At 37.9% G+C, this 13,199-nt stretch overlaps 1 protein-coding gene across 1 annotated transcript; it reads left to right on the top strand.

The window, feature by feature from the left end:
- The first annotated feature begins 1,803 nt into the window (after positions 1-1,803).
- Positions 1,804-12,941, top strand: LOC124644430 (L-dopachrome tautomerase yellow-f2-like). Its single transcript, XM_047183770.1, has 9 exons — positions 1,804-1,976; positions 2,816-2,974; positions 3,695-3,865; positions 6,890-7,003; positions 7,902-8,078; positions 8,732-8,910; positions 9,651-9,834; positions 10,401-10,503; positions 12,856-12,941. Exons 1-9 carry the CDS (start codon positions 1,835-1,837, stop codon positions 12,899-12,901), a joined length of 1,275 nt encoding a protein of 424 aa, XP_047039726.1. The 5' UTR covers positions 1,804-1,834; the 3' UTR covers positions 12,902-12,941.
- The last annotated feature ends 258 nt before the right edge of the window (positions 12,942-13,199 follow it).

Here is a 13,199-nt window from a genome sequence, read left to right as displayed (position 1 = left end):
GTCCCGTGGGAGCTACTGCCCGCACCGGGATAAAATATAGCCTATGTTACTCGCAGATAATACAGCTATCTAATGGTGAAAGAATATTTAAAATCGGTCCAGTAGTTTTTGAGTTTATCCATTACAACCAAACAAACAAAGTTTTCCTCTTTATAATATTAGTATAGATTTTAATCTTATTTCAATCTCTAATCGAAAAATAAAGGTTTTATCCGCTTCCTGTATTAACCACTCCCCAGATAAAAAAGTAGTACCTAAGTATACGTTATTCTGATGCGAGCTATATTACTGCAAAGTTTCATCAAAATCCATCCAGATGCTTTTGCGTGAAAGAGGAACAAACATCCATTACATACAAACTTTCGCTTTTATAAAATGAAATAAGTGGATGATTGAAGGAAAACATCTTGAGGAAACCTCAAAATCAAAATCTTTTTATTTCACATAGGCCTTTGCAGGCACCTATGAAACGTCACATTAGTTGCACGGTTCCAAAAACCTGGACTATAAGTCTGAAATCAGCAACCCGCATTGAGCAAGCGTGGTGATTAACGCTCAATCCTTCTCCGTGTGAGAGGAGGCCGCAGCCCAGCAGTGGGACGATGAAAAGGCTGTAACAGTAATTGGACGATTTCCCGCGGTGTCACCCGCGTCCCGTGGGAACTACTGCCCGTACCGGGATAAAATATAGCCTATGTTACTCGGGAAGAGTGTAGCGCCCCAACAGTGAAAGAATTTGTCAAATCGGTTCCGTAGTTAGGGTACAAACTAAGAATTTTGAACCTGTTTTTTTTTTATTATTTATTTAAAGAACTAGAAACTACTTTTATTTAAGGAAAATACTTCCCACACTCGAATAAAAAGCAGTCTATAAATTATTCTGATATAAGTTTTATTGCTGCTAAGTTTCATCAAAATCCGTTCAGTAGTTCCGGAGCTTTTACGGTACAAACAACCAAAGAAATGTTTCCTCTTTGTTATATTAGTAGAATTAATAATAATAAATACGGGTTTTCCTTATGCTACAAATGCATATAATGTCTGTTGATAGTTGTGACCGAGGATTTTAATGTAAAGGTTATTTACATTATTAAACTTGATAAACTTGTTATCATAAAGTCTCGTTCATAATAAAGACTAAAACTTGCAGAACAAAATGACTAGCGGAGATGTCATAACGCAATATCTTCTTAGATGGAAAGAAGCTAGCTAAAATCTGGGTGTCAAGGGGACGAGAAACGTTACTATCTACCTATACCTATGTATATTTCCCCTCCCACCCCCCGGGGGTTTTCCCAAGTTTACGAGTCTCGATTACGCTATCATTATTTTCAAAAAATACTACTAGGTTCTAAGATAAGAGAAAACCAGCGCTTTCAAGCAAATCAAATCAAAAAGTCATTTATTCAAAGTAGGCTGAAAATCAGCACTTTTCGAACGTCAAAAACAAAAGACAGCCCCCCAAACGCCCACCCTTCACCACTTCCTATGTGTTTTTGCTGGGAATAAGAAGTGGCGCAACAAACTCCCCAGCAACACATGTCTGTCTGTACGTTAGAAGAACCTTAAAACTTCTTACAAGGAGATCAGCCAGCTGCGCAGGATATATTATAGTGCAGGCACATTTGCTTGGACACAGGTGCACTCACTATTCCTTCACTCTCATAGCGCGATGGGACGGCAATCCGACACCACCGGCGATATATACTCAATGACTATTATATACGCATCTTTATAAAATAAGTAATTATGCAAAACACAAACATGAAGAACCAGTATTTATAACAACTTCTTACAAGACAGTCAGTTCGTCGAAATTGTGTACTTTTTAAACATGCATTTAAAAATCGTTTTGTTACTGTATTTTTTAAAAATATGTAGTGCTCAGGTATATATTATTGGAAATAACAGATTTAATAAGATGAAAGAAGTTTTTGCTTGGAAACAAATTGGTTATAATTTTGATGGCATTCAATGTGAGTATTTTTCTATACTAACTAGTTTTCCCGTGGTTTCACCCGCGTCCCGTGGGGACTACTGCCCGTATCGGGATAAAATATAGCCTATGTTACTCGGGAAGAGTGTAGCGCCCCAACAGTGAAATAATTTTTTAAATCGGTTCAGTAGTTTCGTAGCCTTTAAGGTACAAACAAAGAAACAAAACAACATTTTATATTGTTTTGTTTTACATTAAAAGAATTAGCTGCCGCTCTAGTGGTCTTACTCTCTTTTTCAAAGAACTAGTTTTCACACCCAGAATAAAATCAGCTAATATGTTAAACTGATATATTAGCTACAACACTGCTAAGATAGATAGATACCTATACTCTTTATTATGAATACCAATTAAAAAAAATAACGTCTTCCTCCTGCCCTGTTCCCAATTTTATTTGGGGTCGGCGCAATATGTCATCCTCTTCCATTTTCCCGTCACTCGTCATACTGACACTCACTCCCTTCCTATTCATGTCATCCTTCAGGCAATCCATACATCTTTTCTTAGGTCTTCCTCTTCCTCTCCATCAATATACATTCATACTTAGCACACACTTTGCATGCGTATCATCCCTCCTCATTACATGCCCATACCACGACAATCTTCTACTTCTCATCTTTTCTGTAACTGGCGCTACTTGCAGACTTCATCTAATGTAATCATTCCTCACTTTATCCATTCTTGTAACACCACACATCCATCTCAGCATTCTCATTTCTGCTACATGCACTCTCTTCTCATCCCCCTTTGTCAATGCCCATCACTCCGATCCATACAGGACGATGAGACAATAACATGTTCTTCTTTTGTTTATTTCAGATATTAAAGATGAACCCGTAAAAAAAGACTTTACCTCAATATATTTCAGAGACTCTAGAGAGGAAAAAGACAGCTATTTCACACAATACAATAACATACCTATTGGCTTCGAAGTTTATGAAAAAAAACTTTTCATCACTGTGCCCCGAAGACGATATGGTAAATACCTGTAGCACCTAGTCATCATCATCATCTCCCGAGCCTTTTTCCAACAATGTTGGGGTCAGCTTCCAGTCTTACCAGATGCAGCTGAGTGCCACAAGGATCGACTGCCTATCTGATCCCCTCAACCCAGTTACCCGGGCCCTTGGTAAGACTGGTTGTCAGACTTACTGGCTTCTAACTACCCGTAACGACTGCCAAAGATGTTAAAATGGCAACCGGGACCTACAGTTTAACGTGCCATCCGAAACAAAGTCATTGGTGTCCAAGATATACATACAAAGTACATACGAACTTAGAAATAGAAAAATTGCATTGGTACTTGCCTGACCTGGAATCGAACACACTCATACTTGAGAGGTTGGTTCTTCACCCACTAGGCCACCACGACTTTTCTTCATTCTCATCTCTGCTTTAAGCAGTACTTTATTTGTGTAAAAAGTCCTATCAAGATTATATTCACCTTCCCAGCGGGGCCCAACAGGGCCTAGGTCTGCCGGGGCTACGAGATTGTTCGAAAGAGTTACCGCGGCCCTGGTACATAAAAGGCTTGCGACAGAACACGACGGTTTTAAGTCAGTAAGAGTCTGACACTCCCTCACTGCTGCTAACCCACAGCAGGGGGGTCATTTGAAGATTTTTGACGTTGTTAAAAAAAAAGATTTTTCACCTTCAGTTAAGTGGCTACTCATATAGCTATTTCAATTATTTTTTCAGGAATACCATCGACTCTGAACTACGTGGATCTGGACTCTAAGGAGTCTTCACCACTGTTGAAACCTTACCCCAACTCCGCTAGCGTGGATAAATTCTTCTCAGTATACAGGCCTCGGGTAGATGCTTGTGGTAGACTATGGATGGTTGATACTGGTCTTTTGGAGATCCCTGGTAAGCCCAAATTATTATTACAAAAAAGTCAAACCAAGTATTTCATTCAGGCCTCTACAGGCACTTATGAACGTCAAAATACGTTTGATTCTAGTTGCCCATTCTAAAAGTAGCTTCCTATAGAGAAGAACGGGCAAGAAATCAGAAATCAGAAAATTTATTTGCTAGAAACATGGTATGGTATTACAAGATGTTACAGTAGGTTCGTGTTTCACATGTCTCGCCGTTTAACCGGCATGCAAATATTATTATGACCATTATCATAATGTGGAATTACAATTTAAAAAAAAATCTAAAATAATATTGAATATTAAAACAAAGTCTCTATGCATATTTGACAAACCAAATTATATGTATATAAATAAATGCGATTTAACAAAAAAAAATACAAATAACTTTATATATTTCTCGACGTACAAGACATGAATTCAGCTATTGAATAAAAACATATGTCAATTAGCCATTTCTTAAAGGACATTGTTCAATTTTGGCCTAAGAACCGATGTGAATATAAATTATACTATAATTTTTATTTATTTTTATATTGTTTGAAACATATTTTAGTATTCCACGGACACTTCAAATAAATAAATTCCAAATAAAAAGTAGGGTCACAATTATTGATGCCTTATAAAATGTTTCCGTCAGCCAGTGCTGCCAGTTTCGGAAGTTTTCGGGATTTCGGTAAATACGGATCGAATTGAGAACCTACTTTCCGAAGTCGGTTATTAAAATTAGTTGGTAACACTTTATTCATTTAAATACCTAAACTGACTAGCTAGAAAAAAGCTAGTATTCTGTATAATGTTTTAAGATGGTTTTGAGCGAATCGCGAATTTCTAGCTTGGCATTCGAGTAGGATTATAGTTTTCGTAATTGGCAACACTGGTGTACTTCAGTCAGTTTGCTAGAAGTCAGTTTGATTGGTTTGATTGCTTTGCGACTATCGTTTCTTTTGTGATTTTCTATGCGTTTCATGGTTTTATTCTAACAACTTTGGCTTGATTACGGACTCCGATTAGATTGCGTACTTGGTAGACTCGGCTTTGTGTAAAGAACTGGATTTTACTAGCATTTTCGGATATTGCTCTGTCTGTGATCGAATTTAGTTATATTATAATAAATTACAACAATGGATGCAGAATATAGTATATTGTATAAATTGTGGATCTGCTGGAGGTTCTTTGGTATTAGAAAACGAAGATATACTTCGTTGCATACAACAATGGACTGTTCCCCGTATGGTAAGTGGTCTACGAAAGTGTTTTTCTAATTTTGATAAGAATGTTACTACCTACTTATGTTTTCATAAGCACACAATTTCTCGGTTTTCAAATCAATTGCCACAATTGCAAGTTACTTGATATTTACTAATGATTTTTTGTATTTATTATTACAGGTTGAAGCTCATGACCTTATATGTACGACGTGTTGGTCTGAAGCAGTCGAGCATAATAAGATGCAATGCACTGTTGGACGCAATTGTGTACTTTGTAAGAAGCTCCTACCATCAGGCATACTGTTGCAATTGTATCGTTGGGCGTAGAACAGTGGGCTGTTGTGCCCACATAATGACTATTATCTGGTATTTAAGCTGGGCGAGATACCAAAGCTCAGTTCTTAGATATATTATTGAGAAATATTGATGATTAAAAACCTTTAATTGAATATAAATATTGTTTTTATTGCACATCCTCGAAAACCTCTTTCATTGTTATTGGTAAACCTTACTTTAACTGTTAAATTGTTTTGTGTGGTAATGACATTTTTAGTATGGTCTGTGCCTTCTTGGTAATAGACCGCGGGTTCGATTCCCGCCTTATGGCATGTAGATAGCTAGGTAACTGTCTAATATAAAAGTAGTAACAATCATTTAAATAAATAATTCTCCATCGTAATAATATCGATATTTTATGAATTGTGGTGAATGGAACTCTTCCATTTTGGAAACTTATGCGTTTTATCACAAATCCAAAGTGGATTCACTATATATTAAGAAACGTAACGTTGAAAGCAAAAGCGTTTAGGTAGTTGTTTTTCATAAAAATTCTAAGCATTTATGAAAACTAGTCACACGCCCCGTCTTCGCACGGTGGCAATGTAAAACCTTGGTGTAAACCTTCCTCTTGACCTACTCTATCTATAAAAAAAAATCGCACCCAAATCCATTGCGTAGTTTTAAAGATCTAAAGCATTCAAAGGGACAGACAGAAAATGCAACTTTATAAAATGATCATTGTCAAAGAATTATCTTAAACTTGACTATTTACTATCTCTTTTCCTAGTATCTAGTAGAGTAGTCTTTTCCTAGATCTAGAAGAGAACATATAGAGCTGTACATAGTATTGTTGATTTTTTGTATAGTGTAGTTTGATAATACTACTCTGATATTTCACGCAAGCTTGGTTATTTTTTATTTATAACCTCAAAATATTAACTTTTTTCGTAATTATTTTAGTTTCCTGAAGTGTCCGTTCGTGAAAACTTATTTCATAGGATTCCATATAATTTTAAGAGTTTATAGAAGTCACTTTCCATTCGAACGGTTCTTAGGCAGAACATGTATGGAGCCGGAACAATGTCCTTTAATATTAAATTTTGCAAGTGTCATCTCTCGGAAATGTCTATAATATCTATAAATAAGAAACTCTATAATATCTATAACAATAATATGTTCTGCGTAGTTGGCCAATCTCCTTACATGAGAACAGCCGCCGTAGCCGATAATCAGCTAGGAGGACATCATCATTATAGCACACGAGCATTTGCTTGGACACACACTATTCCTTCACTCTCATAGCGCGATGGGACGGTAATCCGACACCCCCGGAGAGAGATCACAAGCACAAAATGTCGGTCCATTTACGTGCTTTCCGATGCACGGGTGTATCAATCACCAACTTCCAAACTCCGGCCTGCTTTGAGAAAGCTTTGAGAAAGAGAGAAAAACCCACAAATCGATTACGGCCCGATCATTTTTTATTACTGACTTAACTAATGAATTATCTTTTAATACAATTTCAGGGGACTTTCAGAGTAATAAACAGCCTGAAATTATCATAATTGATCTGAAAACTGATGAAGAAATCCTGAGATATATCATCCCGGATAAAGTTTTACTGAACGGGACCACTTCAGGTAATTATACAAGTGCATCTACATATTAAACCATCACACCTTGCAAGTTCTGCGTGCTGTGCTGCAGCTGCCGCTGCGGCTGCGGAGAACCCCAAGCGGCGGAAATATAGTGGCCTTGTCGGCAACTATGTTTTCGACCTGTTTGGGGTTAAAACCCTCGGGTCGTGGGATCCAAATGCCCACGCTCTTTTTAAGAAGCTTTCAAAACTGCTGTTTGACGCTTCACGAGACGAAAACACTAGCCTTGGGCAAAGGATATGCTTATTGCCGTCCAGCGTGGCAATGCGGCTGCCAGCCTTTTAGCCAGCGATGAGGAGTTTTTTGATGATATTTAGTTTTAGTGTAAACACATTTTTACAATATGTTTTTGACTCAACTTTCACCTTTTTTTCAAAACTTTATTTTTACGAGTTTTTGTTGTAAATAAACTCCCATGCTATCAGAACTATCTGCACTAACGAAACATTTTTAGGTTTCCGTAAGTAGATGAATCGGTCTAGAAGTCGGTGACGAAATCTATCTCTACATCTCAAAATATATCTATAGCATCCTTTAGACATCGATTTCTAGGGGTCCGTTCAAATAGACCGGCTCGGAGAGCATCGGCTGCGCGAGCATTAAAGAAACGTCAAACGTCAAGAAAAAGTACGCGATCGGAGCCGGTCGGCTCCTCTTATTATTTCACACCGAGCGCCTTCGAGCATTCTTAATGACAAAAGCAGTGCACATTCAAAAATAAACCTTACTACGAATACTAAGTATTCGATTTTCAACGTGTTAAGAATTTGCTGTCCTCTCCGAGCCGGTCTGTCTGAACGGACCCTAGACCGACGACATAACAGATTTTTGTTATTTTTAAGAATCGATTTTCTTTAAAGTTCGTAAACCGTCTTTTCAGGTCTAACTTCAATAACTGTGGATGTCACGTCATCAACGTGCAACGATGCTTTCGCCTACATAAATGATTTAGCTCAAAACGGCCTGATAGTATTCTCTTTAAAGAAAAAAGACAGTTGGAGATTTGAACACCCTACATTCAAATATGATGTTGGGGCTACCAACTTCAGTGTTGCAGGTAAAGAGAAAAAAAAACTTAAAAAGTTCATCATCTTCCTGACATCATCGTCATCAGCCGAGCCTTTTCCCAACTATGTTGGGGTCGGCTTCCAGTCTAACCGGATGCAGCTGAGTACCAGTGTGCCACAAGGAGCGACTGCCTGTCTGACCTCCTCAACCCAGTTACCCGGGCAAGCCAATACCTTTCGGCTGGTTGTCAGACTTAGTGGCTTCTAATCTAACTACTCGCAACGAATGTCCGCAAGGATGTTCAAATGGACCCACAGTTTATCGTGCCTTCCGAAACACGGAGGAACTCGTCATGACAAGATGGTAACTCGTCCACGGACTGACTGTACCAAGCATTGCTTCACCTATTCATTTCATTTCATTTCATATGTGTGTATGATCGATCGGCTTTGACTTAGCCACGAGCTCCTCAATTGAATTAGGTTTTGAAAAAAACTAAAAAACACACGTTTAGCGCTTTTTTTTAATTAATTTGATTTGTAATGACGCTTCTTAGCTAGCCATGTATTGTCATCAGAACTCAGAGCGTGTGCAAAATTTTATCCTAATCTAAGACCGGGAAGTGGGTCAAATTAAGATTCTAAGATTTTCTTACATACACAATAAGTGTAGCGTGTAAAAACCTTTTTATTTATTTTTCAGGTCACAATCTGAATTGGAAAGACGGTCTATTCAGTATTGCCCTATCAGACCCTGATAGTAAGGGCATCAGAAAAGCTTATTATCATCCTCTGATGTCAACGCAGGAGTTCTCCGTATCCAATGAGGTTTTAAAGAATCCGGACAGCGTATTGGACTCTAAGATTGCTGAGAGTTTCAAGGTAATACCAACTATGAGAGACAACTATTTCACACATGTGAATAAAATTAGCCTATCGGTACGCTATTCTGTTCTAAATTGTTATAAGACTAAGGACACCAAAGACTGATTAAGCGTGAAAAAAAAACTTCTCGAGGAAATCTGGATTATAAACATTGTATCGCCAAGTCTCATCAAAATCCGAAAAAAAGGCCCTTTGGGCGTGGGAGGTAACAAAACACTTAGAAACTTTCGCCTTAATCATACTACTTACATGTATCTTTTAAAAGTAGTATGATGATGATGGAGCCCTTCGTGTGGAAATCCGACTCGCACTTAGCCAAATCTAACGAGCCTTTTCACGACTATGTTGGAATCGGTCCAAAGTCTAACCGCATGCAGCTGAGTACTAGTGTTTTCCAAGGAGCGACTGCCCCATCTGACCTCCTCAACCCAGTTACCCGGGCAACCCAATACCCGTTATTAAGACTGTCAGTCTAACTGGCTTCTGACTACCCGTAACGACTGCCAAGGATGTTCAATGACAGCCGGGACCTACAGTTTAACGTGCCATCCGAAACTCAGTCATTGGTGTCCAAGAATATACTTAGAAAGTACATACAAACTTAGAAAAATTGCATTGGTACTTGCCTGACCTGGAATCGAACCCACACCCTCTCTCGAGAGGTTGGTTCTTTACCACTAGGCATCCACGACTTTCTTCGTCTTTTACTGAAATATATGATGACATTTCTATTCCAGCTCGAAGGTGTAAGAGGGGCGTTCTCTCAAAGCGGTTCGCATGACTTCCACAGTGGAACCAAGACCTTACTGTTTGCGAATGTAGCCCAAGATAGTATTATGTGCTGGAATACTAAAGTTTCTCTGATGAGCAAGATATCTGTGCCGGTAGCTCAGAGCCATACGAAACTGGTCTATATTTCAGGTAAGTACACTATCAGCCTTACTACAAAAACTTAAACGTCTGTTGAACACTTGTCTAAAAAAAGTGTGGCTTTAAAACGGACATTATTTCAACGTCATTACCTGACATTTTTTAGACAGACGTTTGAAAGTTTTTGTGGTACGACAATATATGTATATTTAGGATACCACTACTGTTTCGTAGATCAGCAATACATGACAGATGATGATGATGATGATTATCCTAGCCGATTATCGGCTACGGCGGCTGTTCTCACGTAAGGAGTTCAGCCAGCTGCGCAGGACATATTATAGAGCACAAGCATTTGCTGGGACACAGGTGCACTCACTATTCCTTCACTCTCATAGCACGATGGGACGGCAATACGACACCACCGGAAAGAGATCACAAGCAGGACCGACATTTACGTGGTCTCCGATGCACGGGTGTATCAATCACCAACTTCCATGCTCCGGGCTGCTTTTTGAAAGTTTCTAAAGCACTATAGCTGATATAAATATCATGTTTTATTAACTACTTTTGACTACTTGCCATATATTGTATCGACTTATGTTTTTTTTTTTCAGATTTAAAGGTGAAAGGTGATGAAGTGTGGGTATTAGTGAATCAGATACCAACTTTCATATATTCTAAGTACGATACTAGTAAAAACAACTTTTTTGTACACAAGTAAGTGCTTTTTTAACATATTACATTAGCTTCACTTGTAAACTATGTATATGTTACCGTAAGATTACAAACATCGTTAGATTACAATCTATCTCGAGAGATTGTAAACTGTCGAATTATTGTGAACCGTAACATCTGATTGCAATTTAACGCATTATTTTTCGCTATATTATAATCTATCGATGAGAAATTGTCAAATTGTCAACTGTCCGAAAGCTCTCTCTGATTGGTCAGTCTTTTTGTAAGATCGACCAATCACGACCAGCCGTTCTGTTCCCATGGAGTTCCCGTAGAGTTAGGAATGAAATAGAGGTGTCAGTTAAATAAAATAAATGCTCTTCAAAAATTCTTCAAGTATTAAATTTATATAAAAAATACAGTCAGGTATTTTGTCTTCAAATACAAACTAATATTTAAAAATAAAATAAAAGGGGTGCTAATTAAACAGGCTTCTTTTTAATATCATTATTCGCCCCCAATAATGTATGTTGCCTTCTAAATTACTAAGTCAGCCACAATTAATAAAGCGTCGAGCATCTAAATAATACTATCTTAGCCACGAGTTATCTTCCACTCTAAATACAACTCAGCATGATGGTTATTTTTTTGCATCTAAATTTGTAGCATGCATTCTAACAGTAAACTTCTTAAATACTATTAAATGACATCATAAAAATATTTATTTACCTTCTAATTTTTTAACTCGTACCTACTGAGTTTTTTGTTTAAAATATAACACATCCCATATTAATTGACCCAGCATGGAAGTAAGCATGCAACATGCAGCAAGCATAACTTCTGTCACGGCTCCGGCGCTGCGGGGCTCCGGCGGTCCCATGCGAGCTTATCGTCGCAGATGGTTTTCACGCTCACCACCGCAGCTTCGGCTTGCTGGCCGGCGGAGCCGGCCAGCCTCAGCTGCGGCGGCGAGCGCTGAAACTACCTGCGCCTCAGCTCGCAGGCCGCCTCGCCCCTCCGCGCCTACGCGGTTTTGAATTGCACTCTAGGGGTAGGGCAGACAAGACTACGTGGAGTCGGTTTTGCAGCGATTCGTTTTCGTCACTAACTTCAATTTTTAATACAATTTTTAATTGTGTGTAATTTGAGTCTTAAAAATTAAGTACAATTTTTGATTTTATAAAAAATTAAACCGTCACTTATTTTTGCACGTCAAAGAGCTGTGACACCGGGAGTTGCAAAGAACATTGTCTTTTTTGACGTTCTACCAATCAGCGCGCAAGATGCATTCCGTTCTACGCCAGTTGACAATTTGACCGCTCTACATCGCTCTCGATCTTACAAAAAGACTGACCAATCAGGGAGAACTTTCGGACAGTTGACAATTTGACAATTTCTCATCGATAGATTATAATATAGCGAAAAATAATGCGTTAAATTGCAATCAGGTGTTACGGTTTACAATAATTCAACAGTTTACAATCTCTCGAGATAGATTGTAATCTAACGATGTTTGTAATCTTACGGTGACATATATATGTAAGAAAATCTTGGAATCTCAATTTGACCCACTTCCCGGTCTTCGATTAGGATGAAATTTTGCACACGCTCTGAGTTCTGATGACAATACATATGGCTGGCGTGTTTTCAATTATTTTGAACTGATTTTATCTCGAAATTATGTAGAAAAGTTTGACATTAAGGCGCGTTCCCGTGCAAAACGCAGCGGCAGTCGTTTTTTGTGCAGTTTTTCGGAGTCAACTTCTCTTTATCCAATAGCAATACCTTCTAATAAAAAATACATTAAATTTCTACATAATCTTGACTCCAAAATGGTAGTTTTCTTTTTTTTTCTAAGTATCGTAATGTTTAATTAGAGGGTCACAACGAAACCACAGAAATGAGAAAGAATCACTAATAAGATGCATCTCTTCGTAAAGTAACATTTATTTTTATTTGCTACCTAAACTAATAGATAGGTAATTTAATAACGAACATTATGGTAGTTTTATTTTTTTCAAAACACGAACATTTTATTTTATAAACATTTTAAACCAAAATATGAGCGTTCTCGCTACGTATTTCTTGCGCCGAGTTTGTATGGCGCAGAGGCTCAAGGTCATTTGCTCAGGGTACCGTCTTAATCTATATTTCTATACTAATATAATAAAAAGGATGTCTATTTTTAAAGTCCGAAATTACCAAACCGATATGAAAAATTCTTCCACTGTTGGGGCGCTACACTCTTCCCGAGTAACATAGGCTATATTTTATCCCGGTACGGGCAGTAGTTCCCACGGGACGCGGGTGAAACCAAGAAACATCGACCGGTATTATTCAAATTTTATATTGACAATATTTTTATTATTGACATTTTTATATTATTTTTTACAGAGGCAGAGTGCAAGACATAATAAAAACTACATTATGTGATGTTTAACAGACTGAAGATTATTCTAATAAATATAATTAAAGAGAAATCATTTTTTTTATTTGTCCCGTCGGAGCTCCCGCACATCGCATGTTGGCCGATAGTTAGTTTGGGCTCAAGAATCAGTATCAAGAACAGAAGAAGAAGAGAAGAGAAGAAGAAGTGGAATGAACATTAAATAAAATAAAATGGTTCGACGTGATAGCACTTCATAATAAAAATAAGTTTTTTTTTTTAATCCTAAATGTAAGTTTTGGAAACGAGCTGCCGACTGCAATACGTGCCGGAGCTGCACTACTGCTATTAT

This window comes from Helicoverpa zea, chromosome 30 (assembly GCF_022581195.2).
Source record: "Helicoverpa zea isolate HzStark_Cry1AcR chromosome 30, ilHelZeax1.1, whole genome shotgun sequence".
NCBI lineage: Eukaryota > Metazoa > Arthropoda > Insecta > Lepidoptera > Noctuidae > Helicoverpa > Helicoverpa zea.
This window is presented reverse-complemented; position numbering and strand designations above follow the sequence as displayed.

Excerpts from the sequence above, each read along its gene's own strand:
- LOC124644430 (XM_047183770.1), top strand. The coding sequence starts at position 1,835 with ATGCATTTAAAAATCGTTTTGTTACTGTATTTTTTAAAAATATGTAGT. Across the intron at positions 1,977-2,815 it reads TAATTTTGATGGCATTCAAT|ATATTAAAGATGAACCCGTA; the intron begins GTGAGTATTTTT and ends TGTTTATTTCAG. Across the intron at positions 8,911-9,650 it reads AGATTGCTGAGAGTTTCAAG|CTCGAAGGTGTAAGAGGGGC; the intron begins GTAATACCAACT and ends TTTCTATTCCAG.